Source organism: Patagioenas fasciata, chromosome 12 (genome assembly GCF_037038585.1).
Source record: "Patagioenas fasciata isolate bPatFas1 chromosome 12, bPatFas1.hap1, whole genome shotgun sequence".
Classification (NCBI taxonomy): Eukaryota; Metazoa; Chordata; class Aves; order Columbiformes; family Columbidae; genus Patagioenas; species Patagioenas fasciata.
The window spans coordinates 21371957-21397494 of NC_092531.1; the positions used below are offsets into that span (position 1 = coordinate 21371957).

Genomic DNA, 25538 nt, shown 5'->3' on the forward strand with positions numbered 1-25538 from the left:
GGAAAAACATCCAGCCCTTCTTTGGGTTTGTCTCAGAGGAGCAGTTTTTGGCTCCGTCCAATCCTCCCAGTATAACCTGCAACAAGCCTGATGGGAGAGGGTTGACCTGAGGACAGCCAGAGAGATTTGAGGAGAGGTCAGAGTGTGAGCGAGCCTCAGGCTGCAGCACCACATGCTGCCCTGGAAAGTCCCAGAGATAAGGGCTGGTGTTCCCTGCCATGCTGTCCCTGCCTGGGAACAGGCACAGGGACTGGCACCCACGTCAGAGTGGGGACAGGCACCGTTTGAACTTCATAAAATGGGCTGGAGTGTGGGGTTCACTTCCAGTGAAGGATCTGAGCAGCTCTGGCTACCTGACTACAATAGCAATTGCTCCTGCTTATGCTGGTGTAAGGATCCCATTGCTTTGCTGTGATACAGCCCAAACAGCATCAGCACTGTCGGAGCTGGCACTGGGCACTGGGTGCTCCATTCACTGCGTGATTTTCATGCCCCATTCAGAAAAACAGAACCACCACTCTGTTAAAAGCCGCCTTTTTGTGCTTGTTTTCTATTTTAGATGAAAATAAAAGAGTTTCTGTATCTTTTGATCTGCTTCACTTCCTTACTGACACTTTCAGGATGCTCACAAGCATTTGAGGATGGAGGGTTCCCCAGGACTTCCTGGGGAACCACAGCCATGAAGGTACAAGCTGTAGCAGCAAAGCCAAGCAAGGATGGGGTGTGACCCCAGCCTCCCTCAGCCTTTCTCCTGGCTGCCTTGCCCTCCAAAACATCACCCGCTGTTGCAGTACGAACCTCAGGATGTGGAGCTGCTGATGCTTGAGTACATAGCAGGCACAGCCATGGGTGTACGCGGGGCTACTGCCCACCTGCAGCAGGTATTGCAGGGATGGAGATGCTTGTCAGAGCGGTGGCATTGCAGTCCTGCCTCCTCTTACCGCCCTGCCCAGCTGCGACGGCAGCTCAGCTCCCTCCCTTGCTCTTTGTTAACCACTGAATTCATCTGACAACTCAAAGAGAGAGAGAGAGGGGAGAGACCCTGCGGCCCGCCGTGGCCGCGCGGTTCCCTGGCTCCCCCTCTGCCCTCATTTGCAATGCTTGAGTGGGGATTTCTCTATTTACTAAGCTAACAATGTGGGTTCCCAGGGCCTGGGTTGATGATGACATCCCGGCGCTGGTGGGTGGTGGGGCCGGGGGGGGCGGCAAGGGCTTGGTGAGGGGGGGGAATTGCATAATGCCGAGGCAGGCGTGGGAAACCACAGCATCTGTGAGAAAAGTCTCTGCCAGCCGCTTTGAGCATGGCTCAAAGGGCTCCTGGGGAAGCCACGGGGCAGAGGGAGCCCCGGGGACCTGGTTGCAAGGGGAGATGCTCAAACCCACCTCCCACCACCCCAGACCCGCTGCCATGTCCCCACAGAGAGGCCAGCGGCCCCGCTGCCACTGTCTCTGTCCATGGAAGGGTTAACATGGGCTGCCACGGGTCTGCTCATTACAGGGTTAAGGGGGAGATGGCACTTGCAAATCCCTCAATTACCCGGGCCAGAAGGCTGCTCAGGAAGAGCTTTATTAACGTTGCCGTCTTCATTAACCGCTTCTCCACAGCTGCCTAATTACGGCCGCCATTAGGCTCACTGGGTCTCCCCACCATCGCCCTGACCCCCAGGCCCTCTGATTAACCTTAATTACATCCCCATCCCGGAGAACCGGGTGCTCACCTGAGCGGGGCTGTGGTCGGGGGGCTCCAGGGTTGCCTATTTACGGGCATCCCCGGCCGCGTGGGGAGGGGGGCTGGAGGCAGCCGGTGGGCAGCCGCCCGCGGCACACCAGATGTTCGCTGCTGAAAAGCAGAGGGGCTGCCCTCGCACTGAGCTAAGCGGCGGCAATGAGATCGGTAGCAGGGCATTGAGGGAGGCGGTGAAAGGGTTTCCCACCTGAGCCGATGGGGCTCGACCGGGAGGAGAGCGGGGCTTGCTGGCAAGGGAAGGCGAGGGATGAGGGATGGGAGATGCTGTGGGTGCTGCTGTTCCTCCCCTAGTGCCCAGCCCTGCCAGGACACTCAGGACACTTCTGGGCGTCCCCCCCAGCCTTGTTCCGCTCCTCGTGTTAGGCTGTGCGGTGTTGCCCAGGCTGGATGTGGCAATGCGGGGAAGTCCATCCTTGGGTATGGCGGATGCCCGCACTCGATATTTCAGGCAAGGCCACGGGCACTACGGAAAGTGGCAGAGACCTTCCTGTCCTCCAGCTCTGCCATCTCCAGAGTGTCACCACTGCTGCAGGACAGCCTGATGTACCACACCGGCCTCCTTCCACAATGAAGATATTGCTGCTTTTCTTCTCTTCCTCACCGAAGAGGGTGAAGCACAGCTTGGCAGGTGCAGGGAAAATGGAGCCGCTTTCTCCTTCTCCTGTGCCGCGAGATGCCCCCACTACCTTCTTCCCCCTCCTCAACACACACCTCCCTTTTGGGAGAGGGGAAAAAAAAAAAAGAAGAGATAATAAAGTTCTTATTTCCACCACATTTGCCATTTCCTGGTCTAAGTAAAGAGTGTCATAAGAGTGACAAGCTAAAAGCCACTGATTACTGTGGATTCATGGCATTTATTCTCTTCGTGAAAAGAGCAAACATCAGAAATAATGTGGTCCGGCCTGCCTTGGAGCCTAACCCTGCAATTAATCAGCATTCATGTGCAGAAGGTGCACAAGCATCTGATATGCAGAGAGGGAGTAATTAAAGGCAGATGCAATCTCTGCTTCCCGCAGGCCTGGGGAGGGCAACTGCACCCCCCTTCGCTGTGGTGCAGCCCCCCAAAGTCACCATCTCCCCTTCCCTCCAGAGCAGCTGGTCAGGTTCACCCCGTTTGCCTTTGCTGGGTGCATCAGGGATGGACTCTGCTCCTGTTGCTGGAGCGAGCTGGGTGACAGGGACCCTCTGTCCTTCGGGTGTTTGGTGAAGCGAGCAGGAGGGCTTGGGGATGTGGAATTTAGAGAAGCTTCCGATGCCTTGAACCCTGACACGGCGAGGTGACACGGCGATGTCCCCGGAGAGGGGGATTGCTGTGGGCTGGGGCTTGCCCGGGACTATCACTGGCCTCCTCCCGCCGGGGTCTGCCCCGCTGCTCCCGCTGATCCTGTCGAGACCTTTAATCCGTGGGGGATCAGCAAATTAATCCACTAAAGCATGAAGGGCCTGAGCTGTGTTTAATCGCTCCCTTTTGTGTCAGGGGACGGCTAAATGACCATACAAGAGAAAAACCCACAGAGGGGTCAGAGGGGAGGCGGTGGGCGATTAACCCCCGTCACCTCCCTCCAGGCTGCGGCGCAGGGCGAGACGGGGCCGAACCTGCAGCCGCCGGGGCATCGTGGGCATCATTTGAGCCAGTGTCCCCTTATGTCCCGATGCCCTGTGTCCCCAGTCAGGGGTGGCATCATGGCTCATGGTGCTTTGCACCCCCAGCATGGCCAGAGCTGCCCCAGCCATGGGCAAGACGAGTTGTGTGTCTCAACCCAGCTCCCAGCAGACAAGCTGTTATCACGGCAATTACTCCCCGATATGCCCTTTGGGAGCTATTTCGGCCGAGGGGTCAGCGGTGCTGACAGTGGCCGAATCCTCCCCTTGCCCCCGGGGAGGAGGAGCCGTGCCGGGGGAGGCTGAGCAGAAGCCGTCTGCCTGCTCCAGCACAGATTGTGCCAACGCGTGGATGAGTGTGGCGAGCACTCGCAGCCAGCACCCTTCAAAAATATCACTCAGGGAACAAATGACACCACCTCCCCCTCGCCATCCTCGCACACCAACACCCTTGCCACGCCAGCCTGGGTGCTGTGGCCCCCTGGTCCCCCCTCTCCCATTTTCTTCAAAAGGAGAATAACCTGCAACATATATATATATATATATATATATATATATATATATATATTTTTTTTTTTTTCCTTTCTGGAAACTAATGGACTCCTTAAATAGCAAAAATTGCACCCTGTAATTAAGATCTTGCTTTTTAAATGATTAATCATTCTAACCCCTTCCAGCGGCATCCCACTTACTGCTGCTCTCATATTGAAATGCAGATCTGAGAGGGAGGGAGCCGAGCAGGTCTGCGGAGAGGAGCAATTAAATCTTCCAGCTGTCGCTGGTCCACCCCATCCTCTGTTTTTTGTTGTTTTTGTATTTTTTTGTTTCGGGAAGCCCTGGGCGTTGTCTGCCAGGCTGGCTCCATGCCCTGATCCACATCCCCCCTTTTGAAATCCCTCATCTCCGTTCTCCTCCCCACCTCCATCCCTTCTTTTTCTGCTGTCTCTTGGCTTCTGGGCTCAGCAAGACTTTCTCACCACAAGATCTGACCTTCTTTTCCTTGGAAGTGCTCTCAGCTCCCCAAAAGGCTGCCTGTCCCCCTCTTTGCAGGTGAAAGAATATAACACAGGGTTAATGTTAATATCAGCCAGGGGCTGTGGAGAACCAGTGATCCAAGTCCATAAAAACCAGCCTGTTTGGGGACTGGTGCTTTGTGTCTCTGCCTGCGCCAGTGTTTGCAGCCCTCTGAGGTCTCACCTTTCCGTCCTCCTCTTGGCTTTCCCCTGAACCACATCTCATTGTCAAAAATCAAATCCTGCAAAAGACACCCCTGAACATGTGCCACCCCCATACAAGGGGTTCCCCACAGCCTTGGCATGTCACCTCCCTCCCTCACACTTCCCCAGGACCAACTATGGGTTTCTCAGGATGCTTCAGCAGGAAAAACGCTCAGCTGTGTAGAAGCCATAACCAAAAGAAGCTCCTCTCGCCTAAATGCTTCCTGTAAATCCTCTGCAGGTTGGAGGGGATCCTTCAGGTGTTTTCTAGAAGCATGCAGTTGTTTTTTCAGTCCATTGCAATGAAGCTATGAGTGGATGGAAGCCATGCAGTGGAAAGTGCGCCTGGTTTCAGTGCCCAGCAGTGTCAGGCTGATGACTTGGGAAGGGCAGGTTCCCTCCTGATCACCATCTGATAGGGAAGGGCCTGGGATGTGTGTTTCTGTTTCAGTTCTCTACAGTAAATCACCCTTTTTGTCACCGCCTCGAATCAGTCCCATGGCATGTCCGCAAGGTGGCCAGGAATCCAGGACCCATCTCCATGGGCCAAGGAGAACCCGGGTACTCCAGGTTTATTGAATTCAGTATTGAGTTTCTCCAAGGAACCAGAGAAAGGGGTCACTGGAGTTTCTATATCTGAGTGTCTTGTATCTCTCTGTCAGTCTGATTTTTCTGATATGGAAATAGAGAGGAGACAAGAAAATGTGTAACCATGTGAGACGGGGGAAAGGGAATGACAAACGAGAGAAAAAGAGAGGGTAGGATGGGGAGAGGATGCTCCCCATAGAATGGAAAGGAGAGGAGAAAATGCCTTCTAGGGGTGGTGGGAATGGGAAGCAGGCTCCCGTGTTACTTTTATCTCTAAAATGCTCCTGGGCTGCACTTGTTTTCTCAAATGTTTCCAAAAAGCCCAAAGATTCCCAGAAGATCTTGGGAAGAGAGAGAGATTTGTGCTCCTCTGGACCATCCATCCTGCAGTCACTGCGCAGTGCATGGCGCAGTGCTGAGCACCGGGGCAGAGCACGGGAAGGATGCTCCACAGGTCAGAGGAGCCAGGAGAGAGCCTCCTCCGTATTACAAGCAAGACACTGTTAGCCCTCAGCATCAGCACTGTTTCTACTCTGATTTTCAGGCTTATTCCTGTATTCTGAGTTGTTATGTCTAGCTATGATGTGGCTGGAGGAGAGGACATTGTCGTCCTTCAGCAGGTACTGACCTCAGCCAGCCAGAGCATCCCAGGACACAAGACAATATTGCTGATGAAGCCATCCACTTTCCTCCTCTCAACATGGATATATCAAAGAGAGAAGAAGGTCAGTAGGTGGTTTGTCCCTGCTGACGAGTGCTCTGGTGTTCATGGTCACCAGGATGGCTTTTTGATGGCATGGAAAACATTGACCTGGGACTTCATTCCCCCCACAGCTGGAGCTCAGAGGCCTTTTTCCCATGACAAATGGAGACAATATCAACAGCTACATAACAAGCATCAGGGGACATGAGCTACCCTCCCAAAAGGGCTGAATTCTTGCAGTCCCAACACTCTTCTGACACTGTCTCTTATACAGTCTGGATTCTCCAAAACAACCAGCGATCCTCCAGGATTTTAAGGTGTTAAATGCCTGGTTTGATGGTGTTTTGACCTCATCTTGCTGGGAAAACCTCAGCAACCAGCCGTGGAAAGGCCATGCTCCTGGCTTATACAGCCAGGAGCACCACAAGGGTTAACTGGTGGGAAGTGGAGGCGGGTACAGAGCAGTCCTGATGGGACCAGATTCCCAGAGCACCGGGAGGAAAGTCAGCAAACCCCACCGAGCTCTCTATTTATGGATCCCCACTCCTCTGCATGGCCCCTTTCTTCCTCCTCTTCACTTCCCTCTTTCTACGCCCTGCCCCGAGTTGCAAGGCACAGGACCCCGTCCCGTCCCTGAGCCCCTTCCACACCGTCATTTGCATTTTCACCAGCCTTGATTAATGCCAGAGCTTGTTTATAGAGTTACAATCTCCAAATTAGGTTGCTGAAGGCATCCCGGGCCAGCCCTGGAAAAATCTTGGTGGCTGAAAGGAGCCATAACTAAGCCTCGAGCAGACGTCTTTATTCAGCTGTAATTGACGTTTAACAGACGTCTGTAACTTCGTCTGGACTTATAAAAAAAACACGAAAAAAAGTTCTCCCCTCTCTTTATATTCCCCCCTTTTATCCAGCAGTCAAAAGTGTAGGAGCCCACCACACCGGCCCCACTCGGTCAGTGTGCAGCAGGGGCCGTGACAATAGTGGGGCTGAGACAAAGCCGCAGCCCACGCTGCACACACTGGCGCCTTGTATGTCTATTTACCTCCTAGAGTGGTTTATGCTAATTTATTGGCGAGCAGCGACCACTTCTGCATACTGATGTGCTGCCACTTCTTTCTGAGCGGGGGCCCTCGTCTGCAGAGAGGCCCATGGGGGGACCCCCTTCCCCACCGGCGATACCCCAGAAAAGGATGCTGCAATGCTCGAGGCTCCCCATGTGCCCCCCAACCCATCCAAGCTGCTGGTTTGATTGCACGACGGCTCTTTATTTCAGTCCCATTTGGACACGAGGTGCTGATACTGTCCATTTGCACTGGGGTGTTCCAGGTGCTGGAACCAAACTAAACACATAGCTATAGGATGGAGCTAAGGGTGCAGAAACGCTATAGATAGCTGTGGAGACAGCCAGATTTTCGTATAAATATATCTCTGCTGTGTTCTGCTGACATGTGTGAGTATGGGAGGGTGCTCACAAGTCAGGAAGACACTAGAAATCAGGATTAAATTATTTTCTTCTTTCCTGAGTGCTTACATTGTGTACTATTCTTTGCTGCACAATGGTTTATTTCAGCACGGGGACATGAATTCTCAGATCAGGTTTTACTGACTAGTCCTCGAAGGCAAATTTTCCTTTCTTTCTTGAGAAGACATGGTGCCGCCCAGCCCCTGGCTGGGGAAGGGCACCTGTGCTCTCCTGTGGGTGATCAGACCATCAGGAGGGCAGTCAGGCCTCTTCCTGCAGACCACGTCCTTCCCAGAGGAGGGTTTTATAGAGCATTTTCAATGTAGAGACTACCCAGAGTTAAAGGGTAAATCGGTTTTAGTGGGTCAGGATTCCCTGGGGAAAAGTGAAGTTGAATGGGGAGCTGGTGCTCTCGCCCACAAAGCACCCTCCAGCATCTGTCAAGCACAAGTCAAGGCAAAGCCAAGGTCTGGAGGTGAAGCCAAGGTTTGGAGGTGAAGCCAAGGTTTGGAGGCAAAACCAATAGAAACAACCGAGGCAAAAGAAATAAAGTCCGGAGCAATTAGTTTTGACACTGACTTGCTGTTTGCAGCACATGAAGCTCCTAGAAACCTGGTCAGTACCATAATGACGTGAAGGTTGGGGACAGTCAAACATGGGTCTTCATGACCATTGTGTGAGCATTGGGTCATGGCATTGCAAATGTTAAAGTGAATAAGCAGGGCAGTTTATCCAAGAGGAACAGAGGCTATTTGCAGATTTAAACAAGAATTGGGCCAGGAAGCTATAAGATGCCTGTCACAAGTCCTTTGGCCTCCCCAGGAGAGGATGAAGGTGGTGCTTCAGCCTCTCATCTCTCCCATTGCTCCTCTGCACAGGCCATTCCTTGCTGCAGAGCCATGCAGGAGATCTGTTCATGCAGCAAAGTCTCATGGCTATCAGAGCCACTCAAAAAAAGTGAGAAATCTGACCTGAACTACCAGAGGAGTGGTAAGGTCCCAAAGTCGGGAGCTTGTCACTGCTGGGGTGGCCAACAGCTGGGAAAAAAGGGTGACAAAGAGTTAGTTGGATGGGCGGGACTGTGAGACACAGCTCAGAGGTCAGCAGGTCTCGCCTGTGCTTTGCTGGCTCAAGTCTAGAGAGACTTGAACATGCCCTTGAGAAGCTGCTGGCTGGGAAGGATTTATTTGGGGTGGGTGCCCACTGACAAGTGTGGCAAGAAAGCTGTGCAGCCACTGCTATCCATGGTGAGCACAAACTCATAGAACACCTGCACCGTAACACCACCTTCCCCAGAACGCCAAACGTAGTCTTCCTGGGGAGACTGGAGAAAGCCATCATCTGATGTGACTTCAGACTACCTTGGGGCACTGGAAATGCCCTGTTGCTGTCCACGGAGCTGAAGGTGGCCATGGCATTGGCACTGACACTGCTCCTTTGGCTATCAAGAGAAGCCAGTTTTTCAGCTGCTTTGTGCTGCTAAAGCTACAGGAAAGGGCTGTATGGCAGCCACAGATCTGGCCTTCTATGTTTCTAACCTGAAGGCTCAGAGTTTCTTTCCTTTTTATGCTGCCCAAAGCAGTTACTTTTGCAGCCCCTCTAGCATCTTTCCTTGGGGCTTTTTGCAGCAACCGGATGCAGGGCATGGCTGTGGGGAGGATGTAACTTGCAGTGCCATGCTGGAGTGATTCCCCATTCCCGTGGAAAGGAAAACAGCCTGCCCTCAGGACTCTTGCACAGTCCTCCTGCATGTCAGTGCAATGAGCCCCGGTCACCCCTGCCTGTCTTGAGATTAAGGGCTCACAGGAGTCTGAGGTCAAGAAAGTCTTCCTAGGCTGAGGCAGGGACAAGGGGTTTCTCCAGGTTTCCTACAGCTGTGCGGAGGGCGGATTTCTTGCACAGGGCTGAGCACAAAGCTGCCGTGCATCCATAATACCAAGGGGTGTCTTTGCTTGAGGCCGCAAGGGAGGCTCGGCAGTGGCTCTAGAGAGTCCCTGGAGGTTTCTATGCACAAAGGAGAGCCTCCAGTCTCCCTGCACAGTGTCCTGCCTGCAAGGGAGGGCAGGCAGGGCACTGGGAAGGTGCCAGCCCAGGGCCTGGCAGCCTGCAGCCCTGCCTGCACCGCTGCCTTGCAAGAGAGGAGAGAGACGTGACTACCATGTCTTAGGCGAGGGCACCTCATGCTGGCAGCTCCAGAAATAGCCCGGAAAGCCTTTGTTTTAGCGATTTCCCTTCTTTTTTTGCAGGGTGGTTGGCCCTGGCTGGGACTGGGTGTGGGGAGAGGTTGTGAGGTTGCAGGGACCAGGAAGCTGGCCCAAGCCTGGAGATAATCCTCCCTTTTCCTCTGCCACATGTTGCCTTGCAAGGTCAAGCCCACAGCCACCCCTGCATGAAGTCAAGCCAGGATTTTTTTTAAGCTACCGGCACCAAGCATCCTCCAAGGCCAAGGTCTTGCTGCACCCCAACCCAGCGGTACACGAGGGCTGTGGGTATGCAGGGGGGTGGGTTGCTCTTCTGCAGCTTGGCTAGGGACACCCCTGTGCAAGGCAGCAAACCCCAAACATTTAGAGCTGAGCCCCCAACTCCAACCCACCCTCAAAATGCTTCTGCACCTTCCCTTTCCTCCCAGGATAAGCCACCTCAGCAGGGCCATCCCGGGTCTTGCTGGTGAGCTGTTATCTGCCAGTCAAAGGTGGGTGAGAAAAGAAACACACCCCCCCCAAAACCAAGATGTCTGGTGTGAATCTCCTGATCCTGCTAACCCGAGGGCTCTGCTGAAACGTGCAAGCGTCAGCCCCGGGTCTCACTTAGCAACAGGGCACGGAGCAGCCAGCGGCTGGCGGGAGTAAAAAGGGTCTTTTCTTGTCAGTGAAAGATTCATCGTTGGGCTGAAAGTGGCCCCTCCCCTCTTTCAAATACTTGTCAGCAGGGAGAATACAGCTTAGATACTGGGCTGATCAGATCATGGCTAATCTGTTATTCCTGGCCGCGAAAACTGCCGGAAGACTTTCAAACAACTTCACTGGGAGCGTGTGCGGCGGGAGGGAGCGGGCAGGAGACATCGAACTACTGGCAGCCCCGTGTCTGCATCCCCATGGCACCCCCTGCTAGTGGGGTGCGTGGCGTGGGCAAGGACCGGTCCCCCACCCCATGCCAGCGTGGCCTGGTGGCATCCTCTGTGCCATGGGCAGGGGCGATGGAGGGGAAGGGGTTGGCACTGAGCAACGGTGAATGGATGAGATGGGCTGACCGAAGTGTCACCTGTGGTAAGAGCTGGGCCCTCCTAGTTGCATGTTTTTTTCTCCCAAACCAGGTGGTTTTGAGAGGTTTGTCACTGTGGAAGGACATTTGCCACCCACATCTGGGAGCCTTGGCACTGTACCAATGACAAGGTGGCCAGCTCGGAGAAAGGTGCTTTTTTCCTGGTTAATCCGTCCCTCTGGGCTGAGATGTGTGCAAAGGAAAAAACAGATCAGACATTTCCACTTGACTCAGTGGTTTGTAGGAATTTCACATGGTGGCCCAGATCCTGCTCCTGTACATGGGGGTATGTTAAAGAGATGCCCATAAGCAGGAGAGGTAGAAGCACACTCACAAATACCTCCTACATGTCCTGCTATGCCCAGCACTTGAGCCAGTGTGGGCAGCCAGACCAGGGGACAGTGGCAATACATCCTTATGGCCAGGAGCCCACTTCTCCCTGTAAAACCAGAGTAGATGGAGCTGCTTTACCCACTGCCACTGCACACATGGGTGAGACCTGATCCCCAGGCCTGGCACATGCTGCTCTGCCTCTCCCCAAATGCTCTGCATGCCCATGCATCTTCTCCAGGCACCTTACCCTGCTCTCTAGCCCTCTTGCTGCCGCTACCTTGCCCTGCTGTATGCCACTGCCAGCCTGGATTTAGCTCTAAATCTGCCGCTTCTAGGCTCAACATTAACCATGATTATAGTGCAGGACCTGCCATGGAGATGGACCCTTGATGGGACAGCTCTGCATGTGATGGAAGGGAAAACTACCCCAAAGTGGCTCAAGTTAGTGAAAGCTCATGACAGGGGGACAGATGCCCAGCAAACCTGGGGACTGGCCTGCACCCTGGCAGGCTTCTCTTACTCAGGAATAATTAATTGCCTTCTTGAGGATCTTAGCTTCAGCCCTTCCCTGCTCATGCTCCAGCCAGGAGAGGAGGGAGGGAGGAGACGGCAGTGAAGAGGGTAGAGAATTAATTGGACATTGTGTTAGGAATCGCCTCCTGGTCGCTGTCAATCTTGGGAGTGAACAGCCTCTTGTCTCACTCAATAGGAACTTTATATGCTCCTTTAATCCTTCAGTCCGTATTGTCAGAGCTTCCCCCCTCCTCCTGTCTCTCCTTCCCACCGCAGGACTTTTGATGACCCCAGCTGTCTGAGGCAATACAAAGAAGCCCCTTAACTAACACCCTGTGATCTATACAGGCAATAAGGAGCTCCCCTTGACAAGAATTTGAGGGCAGAATATATGCAAATGCTGGGAGGTGCGTGCGTAGGGAGGTGTGCCGAAAAGGGCGCTGCACAGTGGGGCACGGCTCCTGGCCCTGAGCATGCAGTGGCCCAAGCGGGGATACGGTGCAGGTGAGGGCTGGTTGGAATGAAACAGGGCTGGCTCGGGCTGGCTGAGCATTGCACATCCCACCATGGGCTAAAGCAAACAGGAGCGCCCCGTTCAGCTGGTGCAAACCCAAAGTATCCGTGGGCACATAAATGGGGGGCTCCTGGCCCATGCCAGGAGATTTGCTCCTAAACGGCCACCCCCCGAAGTCAGGAGGCCAAGCTCCTTCCCACATTAGCACATGAATGGGGTTAGGGGTGGGGGGAGGCGGGAAGGGGGGCAAGTCCCCACTGTCCACTCAAGCAAACAATTTGGCTAGCAAATTGACATAATTACAAGGGACAGGGAGAAAAGAAAGGCGAGCCCCCTCCCCTGCGCTCCAGAGGGCCCGACCCCTGCCGAGTTACTTAGACCCTTTGTGGAACTCAATGCTGCGTACTGATGAGGGGACGTATGCCCTTTTCAAGGGCCCTAAGCGACCGGCTGCCCTAATCTGATTACAATTTACAGCGCTCCTTCAGAAGGGGCTGGAGCCGTGCTCACGCAGGCATGGACACGCCGGGTCCGACACGCACACGCTCACAGCGGTGCAGAGATGTGCACAGCAAACGTAGATGGATGCACAGCAAAGGCAGATGGATGCACAGCAGAGGTAGATGGACGCGCACAGTAAAGGTGGATGCATGTGCACAGCAAAGTAGATGGATGCACAGCAAAGGTAAATTGGGGTGCACAGCAAAGGTAAATGGATGTACACAGTGGTGCAGCAGCTGGCAGGCTGGCACGCGTGTGTGAGGGCACACCAACACCGCCGGTAACGTGGACAATGTGGTTTTCAGTGCACCAGTTCTGTGTGGTTAAGAAGGCTGCATGCGTATGTGTGGGCACATCACCAGTGGGAGACCTGCCATAGCTGGTGCCTCACCGTGCAATGAGCCCATTTCAGTCCAAATTTGGAGCTTGCACCATGTACCTGCACCCACACACATCAACACACACATGGATGCAGACGCAAGCACACAACCCCCCTTCTGCCAGGCAGGTCTGCAGATCGGGACCCTTTGCAGAGGTGTTGGAGTCCCTGCCAGGGGTAGAGGATGGCAGAGACAAGCAAAGACCTTTCCCCAAAATCTCTGCAGCAACTTGCAGGAGTAGAGGTGTGAGCAAAACTTATCACCTACCTATTAAAAGCAGGATTAAATGATGTTCTTCCCTGTCCTTACCCCCTTCCCACTCTCTCTAACCTCCTTTGGGCAAACCACCACCTTTACATGAGATTTTCCTTTTTTTTTTTTTTTAACCTCTTTTCTGCTCTGTGTCCCATAGATCCCGAGGGATTAGCAGTCAGACTGGGCCTTCCAGCCTCCTTAAAAGCGGGTTGTTTCAGCCAGCCCCCCCATGGGAACCTGCCCCAGGATAACTCTGGTCAATGCCTCCGGTGCTTCCCAGCCAATTTGTACCACCTAATCCCCACGGGTATCGACAGCCCCTTTCTCACACGTCCTCCCGCCTGCCGGAGCAGCCCAATCCTTTGCTTCCCGTGCTCCCCTGTTGAGAAACCCTCTGTCCACCGCTGGGGCCGTGACCGCACTTCAAACACTCCAGCCCGACCGCGGCATTGTGTGCCAGGGAATTAAAACTGCAAGGGCAGTCCCAGCGAGTGATTTAGGTACTGAGACCAGACTAAGCCCTGCAAGAGCACGGGCAATAAAATGCTTCACTGCCCAGCAGCCTGGGCAATTTAGGTGTCTTCCCACGAGGAGGAGGCAGAGCCTGGAGGAGTGGGGAGCGGGGTTGGGGCTCCTTCTGCCAGCATGTGGGGTAGGACCATCTCCCGGTGCTCACAGACCGCACCAGAGGTGCGGGCTGGCCACCTCGCTAAAGCAACACAAGTTGCTCAGTCTCTGCTGTTACTGATCCCCATGGCCCCCTTGCAAGCCGCTGGGAGGAAAGACCAGAGGCCACAGGGGCTGGACACTGTCTCCCCATGGTGGGACACTGCCTCCCCAGGGGCTGGCATGGCTGGACACTGGCTTGTCTGGGACATGGCCAGAGGCTTAAATCGGTGGGACAGAAGAGCAACGGTCCAGTGAGGCAGTAGGAAATGCAGTGTCCATGAGGTCTGCCTCTGCTTGCAGGTGGTTTTGAAGGCTCGGGGCAAAAACTTTAGGCTTTTGAAATGAGATTGTCTACACCGCCTGTCAGTACATGTCCCTGTGATGGTTTCTGACAGGGTCTGTGGATGAAGCTGTGAACAGAAAATGGTTGTTAACATCTTTTCCCCACCGCAAAGAGGCTGGGAGATCTTCCTTCAGCATATCCCAGTACAGAGAAATGAGGAACTGCCCCCCATTTTCTAAACCCTGCCCTGGGGAAAGGGTGCAGCTCAACATACACTCAGCCTCTGCAAGGATCATTCTCTGAAGACCATTTCTAACCCATCAGACATCTTTTCCATCATAAAAGGATGCACAATATACCACGGTATTTCTGAATTTCCCCTTAGCCAACAACCCCTTTCCTTACATCCCATGCTGCTGCTATGCTTGAGACCTTGCCTCTGGAGGATTTTAGGCCTTTTCTTGTTTTGTTACTCTTATTTTTTCGACAGCGAGGTTGTCTCAGGCCAGAGGTAATGCTGGTTCAGAAGAGAGCATCTCCTGCGCCTGGCTGTCCCTGTCCCCATGCTATGGTGGGGGAACACAGTGTTTTGGCACCTCCTCCTCTGTCACAATGTTTTTCAGCTCCGCCAAGCAAAGTGTCCAATTAGAGCGGAGCCTCTTACTTCCATCTTTGCCGACATTTAATTAATATGCTGCTGCTGGCAGCCGCTGACAAATTCCAGAAACATGTTGTAAAGGGTTTTTGTCTTTACCCAGCATGGAAAATGAGGGTGTCATATCCCAAGGGGATGTGAATAGCTACTTTTGACTCCCCCCCTCAGGTGTGAGAATTACAGCTAGACGCGGTGATGAGACCTATCAGCCCTCCTACCTCCTTCCCACCCCACCCCCCTGGCTTTTCTTCTCCTGTGCCTTGTATCATATCATCCTGGAAAACATGTGGGGTTTAGGTCTGATTTTCATTCCTGTCTCCTCCAACTCTGGCTGAAACCTCATGGTCTGGCTAAGAGCCAGGGGCTGTGCTCTGGCTTTGCACTCTGCCCATCAGGATAACCCTGCTAAGTGGAAGCAGCAGCTTGATGACACTGGAAGAAATGGCTGAGATCAAAGAAGAGGAAAGGGTCTTGCCAGCCTGTGATGTACAGGCAGACAAGGTTCCTGAGGAACCGGTGGGGCCTCAGTAGAGCAGCTGAGAAGGTGATGGTGGAGGCATGGAGCCAGAGGCAAAGCTGACCCTTGGACGGCAGCGTGACATCCCCCTCCGAACAAACCACAGCAGCCCAGCCGGTGCTTCCCACACAGGCTCAGCCCCCGCCATGGACAGCCTGGTTGCTGCCTCTGGCTGCTGTATTTTAAGGTGCCAGGTCCTGAGCCAAGTGTCTCCTCCCCATCGCCATTGCTTGTGCATCCACTTTGGTCCCTGGGCACCGGGGGTGTCCCAGAGCCTCTGCTTTACCCCCACCAGCCAAGATGTCTCCCAGTAGGTGCCCTGTGCCACTGGGGCTCTGGGTGACATCCCGTCCCACTCCACTACTCACACAAGGGAGCACAGCTCTGCAAAGAACGTATTTTCATTTGATTGATAGCAGTTCGTTACAAAAACTGTAGAGAAGGGCAGAGCTGGGCGCTTCATCCTCACGGGGAGCAAACGAGCCTTCGCCCCCAAGGAGGGGGGCCCGGGGTCCTGCGGTGGGGTCAGCCCCGCCGCCCGCCCTTCCGAGGAGGCAGAGCCCTTGTCGGGGGGCGGCGGGCGGCTCAGGGCGAGGTGGGCTTGTCGGGGTTGTGCATGTGGTACACGTCGCTCTCCTCGTCCTCCGGCACCTGCGGCAGAGCCCCCTGAGCGCCGCGGGGCGACAGCGCCACCTTGTGCCCTCCGCCCCCTCCGCCCCGCTCCCGGCCGCGACCGCAAACCTCGGCCGCGATCGCAAACCTCGGCCCGCGCCGCCCCCCGCCTCACCTCCCAGTAAACGTCGTCCTCGAAGCAGTTCTCGTCGGCGGGCTCGCCCCAGATGGGTAGCTTCAGGATGGCCCCTGGAAGCAGCCGGGCAGCGCGGTGGGCAGGGGACCATAATGCGCATGGGATGTAGGCAGGGAGCGGATGGCAGGAGTCCACCCGTCCCGGCAACAAAAGGGACAAACGCACGCTGGCACGGTGCTTGGTGCCCATCTCCACTTTTCTCCAAACCCATTTGAGCTTGCTCACCGGTTTCCCCAGCTCCCGTGAGCTTTGGGGTGTGCTGTTACACAGCATCCAAACGGGAACAAGCCAGGGGCTGCAGCCCTCGCCATGCAAGCGGGCAGGACACATCCAGCCACAGGCAGCAGTACGTGGACACCTCCATTTTAGCAACAGGCTGGATTCAACCCTCCCCTCTCCGTGCTCCGCTCTTGCTTACCCACAAGGGCCCCTCCAGCTAAAGCCATCAGCACGGACACAAAAATGCCAGCTGCCTGGAACCCTCCTTGGATGCTGGGTGTCCGCTTCGCGTATGGGCCGGTGAAGTCAAATGCCTTGATGAACCTGTCGAGGGCAGAAATGGTGAGGATTGCTCCCAGCAAGAGATCTTCCCCAGTTCCAGAGGAGCGGTGTTGCCCTGCTCCCTCAGGGCCTCCTCCCTCACCCCATCCCTCTTCTGCAATGGACCAGGAGAGTGTTGCAATGACACAAGAAACTGCACACTTCCTTCTCATCTGGCCCCTGGCAAAGCTTTACTTTGGACTATCCGAAAAATAAACATTTCGTTTGTCTTTCAGACATCCAAGCCCTACCTGACCCCCCAAAAACAATGCAGGGGTGAAGGAGGAACACTTCCCCACCCACTATCCCCCAGAATAATGCCAAGCAGAAGGGTTGTGGCTCACTTTCTGAGGCCACCAGAGTCTACAAGAGATGAGTCTTTTACACTTCAGTAAGCCCGACACAGTCAGTGCACCCCCATGTTTTTGAGGGGGAAAGGTGCAACTCTGGACAATTAACAGGGGCTGTTAATCACTCCTTGCTCCCAGCCCACGGAGCCCCAGGTAAAATCTGTTTTCATGGAAGAGTTTCAAGCTGTCTTACCCTTCCTTTCCATATACATCCTCTGTGGCTGCAGCTGCAGTGATGGCCCCCACAATGCCCCCAATAAGGCCTGGCATGGCATGGAGATTGTGGATGCCACACGTGTCCTGGATGTGCAACCTGGACTCCAGAAAAGGCTGAGAGGAAAGGAGGTAAAGAGCGATCAGGGAGATGAGCACAGCCCTGGAAAAGGATTAGTTTCTTCCATAGGGGTCTGGAACACACAGAGAAGGGTTATATTGTGCCCCATTAAAGAGCCAAGGGCTTTTAGACAAAGATGTGGGCCAAACTGAAGATAAAATAACAACATGTCCTCCAAACACTGTCCTGTTGGGAGACTGAACCTTCCTGAACATTTTGGGACTGTAAATGAAGTCAGAAGTGCATCTGCATAGATGATGGAAAGTAGGAACCCTTAAGGGGAAGTGAATCAATTTCTGGTGTCCTTAGCAGGACCAGGGCTGCAGACCTCTAGAGCAGCACTCACCGTGAGGTAGACATACCCCACCGTGGACACGATGCCACAGATGAACCCGACAATGAGGGAGCCGTATGGAGTCAGCATCATCTCCGCGCTGGTGCCCACGGCCACGCCACCCGCCAGAGTTGCGTTCTGGATGTGGACCTGTAGAAAAAAATGCCCTGCGTTGGCATCTCAGGGAGACTGCAATTGCTCAGGGATGGTACAAAAGGCAAAGCGGGAGAATCAGCTCTGAAAATATTTCCAGAGGAAACATCAGGGTCCATTTTCCTGCTTGTTGGTGAAAAACAAGAGAAGAACAGGCAGCCTCTGTCTGTAGCACAGGCGCACATAGACTCCCACTCCCCGTACCACACACATTCTTTGCATCCACAAATTTGGATGGGGAGTTGTGATGAGATGGAAATTGTCTCACCCATGTGTCATGCAAGCTCTGCTGTCACAGAGACATGTCACCCACACACAAAACACGTACAAGTCAGCCCCCCGATTGCTCACGAGCTGCCGTGCAGCCCCTGCTCAGCCAAACGTGGCTCTGCAACATGCCCATCAGTAGCAATCTGGGCAAGTCCAGTCCCTGCTGTGACTGATGTCCACCATGTGCAGGACATCACCCTGCACCTCAGGCACTGCAGGACTCACTCCCCATCTGCTTGTTCAATACAGCCTCTGGGTTACTGGCTGGAGGCTGGTTGCATATCATGCCCTAAAACCCAGTATTTGTTCAGCAAAGGACAAGCACCAATTGCTTACTGAACCCTCAGTCAACCTCATTATATATCCCCTGGGCAGTGCAGGGCTCTGCTCCCAGCTTACCATGTCAAGCTTGCCTTTCTTCTGCAGCATGCTGGAGAAGGCCACTGTGGTGAGGACACAAGCAGCCAGCGAGCAGTAGGTGTTAATGGCAGCCCGGTGCTGGGCATCCCCATGCTCAGAAATTGCCGAGTTAAAACTGGGCCAGTACATCCATAGATACAGGGTACCTGGTGGGATGGAGAGGAGGTGACAAAGAAGAGAAAGGGAAAAAAGAGAATTCAAGGGGTGAAAAAAACTCTAAATAATATCTTTCTGCATGGGGGGAAATTAAATCCCACAGTCCTGCTGCCCTGGAGCAGCACAACCCATGATGGGACCAGCATCAGGAGGGGCTGGAAGAGAGGGGGAACCAAAATGCATCCTTGTCTTCCAAGGTGCTATCTCAGGCCAGCTACTGATGAAAGGAGCTGAGGAGTTCTGAGAGGTGGAAGACCGGGACACAGAGTGTCTCAGCGCCACATCCTGGTTTCAGTTTGGTTTTCCCAGAGACAAAGGAGGGACCAGCCCTCTGCAGGGAAGTGGTCCGCATGTACCAGTGCCCCTGAGGCAGGGGCTGACTCACCGATCATAGCGAAGAGGTCGGATTGGTACACGGAGCCCTGCTTGTCCTTACTCTGCTCCAGGTTGGGTCTGTACAGGATACGTGTCACCATGAGGCCAAAGTAAGCTCCAAAGGTGTGAATGGTCATAGAGCCACCGGCATCCTTAACCTGCAGCCATGGGAAAAGAGAGGTTTGATTCTGCAGTTGTTACTTGTTTTGGAGCCGAGGTCTGGTTTGCACCATGTCCAACTCATCTGCCCACCCATTCATCCAGCCTGCACTCAGTCATGGGGAGAGGGGGACAGAAATGCTGCATAAAGCCTTACATGAAGGAGGTTGAGGAGGATGTACTCATTCACTGCGAAGAGTGTGACTTGAAACAAAGTCATGACAAGGAGCTGTATGGGGCTGGTTTTGCCCAGGATGGCCCCAAAGGCAATGCACACAGAGCCCACACAGAAATCAGCATTGATCAGGCTGGAAAAAGGGGAAGGATAAATGTGGTTAATGAGGGAATACTCTTCTGTAACTCACCCTCACCCACCCTGAGCTCTAGAGATCCCACCTGAAGACAAATAGGTGATTTAGAGCCAGCCCTGGATCTCCCACAGACCTTTCTCCCATTCTGACACACTGCCCAGGAAAGGCGCTTTCCCACAAATTACGTAAATAATGTGGATTATGTATGTTTTCAGCGCTGGCATCCATGGCACTTGGCTTGGGACTAAGGGGTGACACTCATCTCACATTTCCCTTTGAGCAGTACCAGCACAACAGCAAGTACCTTTGGGCTCAAAGGTGGAAAGCAAGTGGAGGTATACGGAGGGAAGACAATATTTTAGAGACTCATTTGCAGGTAACAGAGGTACAGGCGCTGCCAGCTGCTCCTGTCCCAGCTCTTCCACTGGCTGGTCAAGAGGTGGCATCCCAGAGCCCGTCTCTTCCTTACTTCTCCACTCCAATGAGGATTTTCCCCTTCTCGAAGGAGTGGAACCAGCCTTGCATCAGGAGAGCCCACTGGATCCCAAAGGCAGCGAGGAGGAAATTGAATCCCACGGCTCCGAATCCATAACGCTTGAGGAACACCATGAGGAACCCAAAGCCCACAAAGATCATCACGTGGACATCCTGGAAGGCTGTGCAGAGAGAAGGGACCATCAGCTCTGTGGGGAAGGCAGGGCTGCAAGTGCTTGTTAGAAGTCAATGGTGAAAGGAAACTAATCACATCGGTGGCAGCAGGGAGGAAATTCAAGAGAAGTTGTGTGTTTGCCCCATGTCCCCACATTTCTAAGTCTGAGAATAGCTCAGCTTTTGGAAACTGGCTTTTGGTTAAAAGGGTCAGTCTTGAAAGTAAAAATGTCTATTAAAAGCTGCATGCAAGAGAAGACCGGAAACAATGGAGTGCACAAAAGATAACATTTTCCTGTTCAGATTGTTTTTTCCCCTTCTGTAAAAAACTTAGCAAATAAAAAGTGAAGTTTTGTTAAAAAGACATGAGTGATCATTTTGAGTAGGTCCATCCAATGCAGAGTCCCAGTGATGGCTCAGAGCAAGAAGACAAGCCTACAAATACCTTTTTAAATGCTGCTGAAATCAGTGGCAAAATACCCTTGTGACCAGGATCCCACCTTGTGAGATTTTGAGTGTTTAAACCACGGAGACCCAGTTCTTCCCACAAATGCTCAGACCTGCTACCTCAAGCCCCTCAGATGCCCTTCCCCGGGGGAAACCAAACCTGTGTGAGCCTCTTGAAAGAACTTCTCGGTGCAGTAAACCTGCTGTACTTTTTAATGCTGCACATTTCTACCAGATAAGCATCACTTTGCAATTAACTGAGCTGAAACGCCATATACTTACAAATTGAACCACACAAACCCCCACGCTGGAGGCCACTCTGCCCATGAAAAATGCAGGAAGACTCACCAGTAAACCCACTCTGTAGAACGGACAAACATAGCATTGATGGAGCTATGGCAGCAAGTTCTGCATTATGTAGCACACAAATCATTACAGCCACTGTAAGCAGCAGCATCTGTGCACCTCAGAGAAGGCAGAAGCTCAGGGCAAAGGAAATTCAGTGACTGAGAATCTGCTCTACCCTGAACCTGTGCTGAAATCCAGCAGCCCCTGATCTGCTCCTGCAGTGACAGTGGGGTTGTGTCTGCTGCTTCCACTATGGGCTGGGTGAGGATCTGGGTGAGATGTAGTTCTGCAGAAGCCTTGGATTTTGCCCTTTGGTGCTTTACAAGATCTCGAAACTTGTTTAAGGACAAGCATTTGGACAGGCTCCAGCAATGTAGTGCCATGTTGCAGACAGGTTAATCTGCTTGTTTTTAAAAATTAAAAATGCCTTCCATGTCTATGAAATCACTTGTTAAAAATGGAAGGAGACAAGATCTGTTTCAAATGCATGTCCTAAGAACCAGTCTTCCTAACTCTGATTTTACCATACAATCCCACAGACTGTCCCTCTGCAGCTGTATTTATTCTCCCAACCTCTCTTCTCCAATGTAAGCAGCACAAAACACAGCTAGAATTATCTGCTGCCATTTGCATTATATATTCCCACTTTCATCCTGAAAGCAGAAATACCAAGCTCAGAGTTAAAGCTGCAGACTGTGTGCCCTCTGAAAACCCAGAGGATCCCCACTGTGCGTTAGACCTGTACAAAGCCAGGAGGAAGAGCAGGTCTTTCTTCAAACTGCACCCAGTCTAAAGCATTGTTCTAACTCTTGCAATTGTTTTCTCTTGGCAAGAATAGTGTTGGCATCATTCAGAGGCAGCCCAAGTGCTGCCATGCCCTAAAGGTTTTGTAACCTTGCTTTTGTGGGAGGACAATTGCTGTCACTATCAAGAGGGAATGCTACCTGTGCTGAAGAATCTCATTTATTTTCCCCAGAGAGCGGCTGAGTGACCCGTTAGGGAACATCACTGTGTGATTCAAAATGAGAAGGAATTGTCACACAGACTGGACCTGGCAACGGACACCACTGACACAACCACATACGGGTTTCCCTCTCCCGCCTTCCCAGTCAGCTCTGGGCTTGGAGGAGCTGTCAGTTTGTCACTCCTATCCCACTGCCATTGTAGACCTGTCCTACGGACAATAACAGTCACAGAAACGTTAATACGAATGATTGAGTGTCCAACCATCCCACTGTCTTCTGCATGCTGGATGGACACAGGGATCACAATGCCAGCGTTTGGTCACCCTGACATGTTTGTCCCTCTTTGCAGAGAGAGAATATTTCTGATTAGATAATGGAGAAAAACCATCTGTGCTTTTGGGCACATGAGCCCTTCCTCAGGTCTGAAACAGAAACATATTCAAAGCTAAACTGAGCTAAGAAGTTGCTCTTAGGTTGATTTAGTTACGCGAATCCATGCAGCTATTTGCAGGGGAATATTTTGCGCTGCGGAGCAGGGGTGGGATACGAGTACAGAAGAGATGTCATGTCCTTAGCTCCTGAAGGCTCTCCCTTGGACCTTGCTGTCCTTCCCAGCACATCAGTGACAAGAGCAGACCTCAGGCATGACCTGTGTGGGGTTAGTCCCAAGGGCACATCCCAAGGGTCAGCCCAGGGAAGCCATGGCCATAGACTATCTCAGAGGCTGGCTGAGCAGCAGGTTTCTGTAAGCAAATCCGTTTCTGAACTAGCTATTCCTCAGCAGCTACAGGTTTCTATAGCTCCTTTGATTTAGCAGGTGTTTTTAATGGAAATGTTCTAAATAGATGCATGACTCAGGCCTGTTGCTTCCTTGGAAACAATTGCCTGCAGAAGCAGCCTGTTTCCAACCGCTCGCAAAGATGACCAGCCCTGGAGATCAAAGCTGGCCAAAGGCACAGCCTGGCCAGAAGAGCTTTAACCACCTGAATAATCCTCCTGGCAATACAATGCAGTGATCCAAGAGCCCTGGGAAGCTGGCAGGTTAGGAGGGCTCCGGCAGCAAAATGCCACTAGCGAAAGGGTAATTTACTAGTGAGGGGGAGGACGTAGGAAGGGGAGGAAGATGTCACAGGATCTCGACAGCCGTTCCTCTGCATGCACAGAAAAGCTTGCTCTGATCCAGAGCTGAGGGAGGGGGCAGCAATCTGAAACTTGCAGGGTGCTGGGAATACGTCAGCTCTATTCCTAGAAAAAAAGCCATCATGTACTGGTGTCACAGCGCCCTGCTAAAAGAGCCCCAAGAGCACTGGAGGGTCATGAGGCTTTTCTCTTGCTCTCTGGTGTGCACCAAATCAGCCTCAAGGCTAGAGCCTGATTTTCCAGCAATGGGTGGAGAAGTCACCTCTGACAAGTGATGGGATGGGATGGGATGGGATGGGATGGGATGGGATGGGATGGGATGGGATGGGATGGGATGGGATGGGAAGGGATGGGATGGGATGGGGACCAGCCAGCACCAGGACTAGGCTTCCCAAGTACTCACACGGATATCTGAAGTAGAAATCATTCTCTATGTCGCTGGTCAGGTTCCTATTTCGCTTCTCTTCCTCCCAGTGTGCGTCAGCTTCGGGGCTGAAGCGCACAAAGACCCCGAAGAGGACGATCATGGCCACCTCCCAGAGGAGGCACACGAGCGGCAGCCGCCAGCGCATGTACGTGTTCTTCGCCATCCCCTGGTGCCTCGGCCGCTCCATCCGCAGGGATCCCTGGGGTCCTGGCAGACCGTGTGAGCCCGTGTCCCTCACACCCAGCCAAAGCAGGTGACATATATAGGTTGGAGAGGGTGAGGTGGGGCCCAGGGAGGTGCCTATGGCAGGATCACATTTCAGAGCTCAGGAGCTTTGGCAGGTTTGCTCCTCTTGCCCTCCTTCCTCCCTGGGAGGAGGGACAGGTCTTTCCCCCTCCGAGCTCCTCTGAGCTCTGCCTCCCCGGGGACAAGAAGATGTGGAGGTCAGTGGGAGCAGGGAGTGGAGCCTGGGTGTCCTGCCCCCTGCTCTGCCTGGCCCCACACCCCTTCCCTTGCCCTTGTGGGAGCACCCTGACCACCACCATGCCCAGCACCCTCCCTTCCCGCACTGGGTGCTCCCCTCACACCCCCTGGCTCTTCAAGCACCCTTTCCCAGCTGGCACTGAGCAGGAAGGCAGGGTCCCCCTCGCTCCAGCTCTCAGCTGTCCCCCTGCCCATGTCCCACAGGTCACAAGGGAGCAGCCCCAGGCGACTCTTTGTCTTGGGGTGAGACTGTGGTGCTCCCCGCTTTGCAGCCTGCACCTGGACAGTCGACCACACTGTGCAAGCCAGGGTGGAGGTATGTGGCAACAGGCTTGCCACCCCATGCACAGCAAATCCCAGAGCCTCTTGGGCAACACCAAACTGTCACCAGGGCCTGTTTCCTCCTAAGAGCTTCTGTCCTGGGTGTGGAGATGGGGGGACACAGCCCTGCTGTAGCATGGGTCTGCCTGGGGCTGCCCACACCCTCCTCAGAGCAGCCATCTCTGACCCAGAGCAAACGGGGTGAGCTGTGGGGCCTCCCCACATCCCTGCCAAGGTAGCCTGAGTCACTGGGTGCAGGTCCTGCTATCGGACAGTCCCAGAAGGAAGATACGTGCTTCAAACCAAACACTCAGGTTGTGCACACATGCACAGACAAGGCTGCCGTGTATCTATAGGGATACGGAAGTGACACATGATCCATCATTTACCCAGTGCGCCCTTCCATTGAGACAAGCCAGGTTCCAGCTGTGTGAACCAGGGCAGTTCTCTGAGATGGTGCTGGAGACGGTGCAGAAGACCTCAGAGCTGCAGCCTAAATGTCCCCTCCTCTGCTATGGGGCTTCCTTTAGTTAATAAACACAATGCTCCTTTCTTCCCATGGTTTTGGACTGTGTGCTCTTTCCCCAAAGAGCCAGCTGAGACCTCCAAGTGGATCCCAGCTCCTTCCTCTACCTGCAGATCCCAGAGACGCCTGTCAGTCTTCAAGAGACGAAAGACTGCAGCCCAGGCAAGCTGCCTAAATTTGCTGATGGCATCTAATTGTGGCCTGCAGGCTGAGCAAGCAACACTGATTTCTGTGTTGATTAGGCAATCATTTGGGTTTATTTTTTTTTTTCTTGTTTACATTCTTCTCAAAATGACAGATGGCAGAAAAATGTTGTGGATGATCTTGAAGAGACTGAAGGCCACACAAAATCCTTCTTCAACCTCCTTTGAGCCCTGTGCAGGCAGCAGGGCAGAGGCAGCTTTGGGAAGAGCCAGGGAGATGCAGCTCAGGAGCACTTCTGTATGGCACCAGCCAGTGATCCAGACACACCAGGGAGGGTCAGCTGGGAGTAAGAGAACAAGTGAACACTGACAGCAAGTGAATGCCAACCATGGGAGAACATCGGGGTGCAGGCTCCTTCCCGCAGACCCAGAGGAGCACTGGGAGGTCAGGGCCATGAAACAGTGCTACGCTTGTCTCTGCAAGCGTCCAGACCAGCACTGTTCCCCTCCCATCCATGCTGGTGCTAAGAAGAAGGGAGCTCCATCTGCCCAGCCCTTTACACTGCACGAGCAGAGCTTCAGCCGGCTTTGGCTGGGCCAGGGTCACTTGGTGGGGACACCTAAAACAAGTGGATGTTGTTGCTGTCCTGAGGATGGGCACTCCCTTGAGTGATGCTGCT

At 53.4% G+C, this 25538-nt stretch overlaps 1 protein-coding gene across 1 annotated transcript; it reads right to left on the minus strand.

The window, feature by feature from the left end:
* Positions 1-15587: 15587 nt before the first annotated feature.
* On the minus strand, positions 15588-23768 carry RHCG (Rh family C glycoprotein). Its single transcript, XM_065847529.2, has 10 exons — positions 23362-23768; positions 19880-20066; positions 19257-19407; positions 18951-19098; positions 18389-18555; positions 17579-17716; positions 17092-17228; positions 16427-16551; positions 15988-16061; positions 15588-15851 (listed from the first exon to the last, which is right to left on the minus strand). Exons 1-10 carry the CDS (start codon positions 23570-23572, stop codon positions 15786-15788), a joined length of 1404 nt encoding a protein of 467 aa, XP_065703601.1. The 5' UTR covers positions 23573-23768; the 3' UTR covers positions 15588-15785.
* Between the last annotated feature and the right edge of the window lie 1770 nt (positions 23769-25538).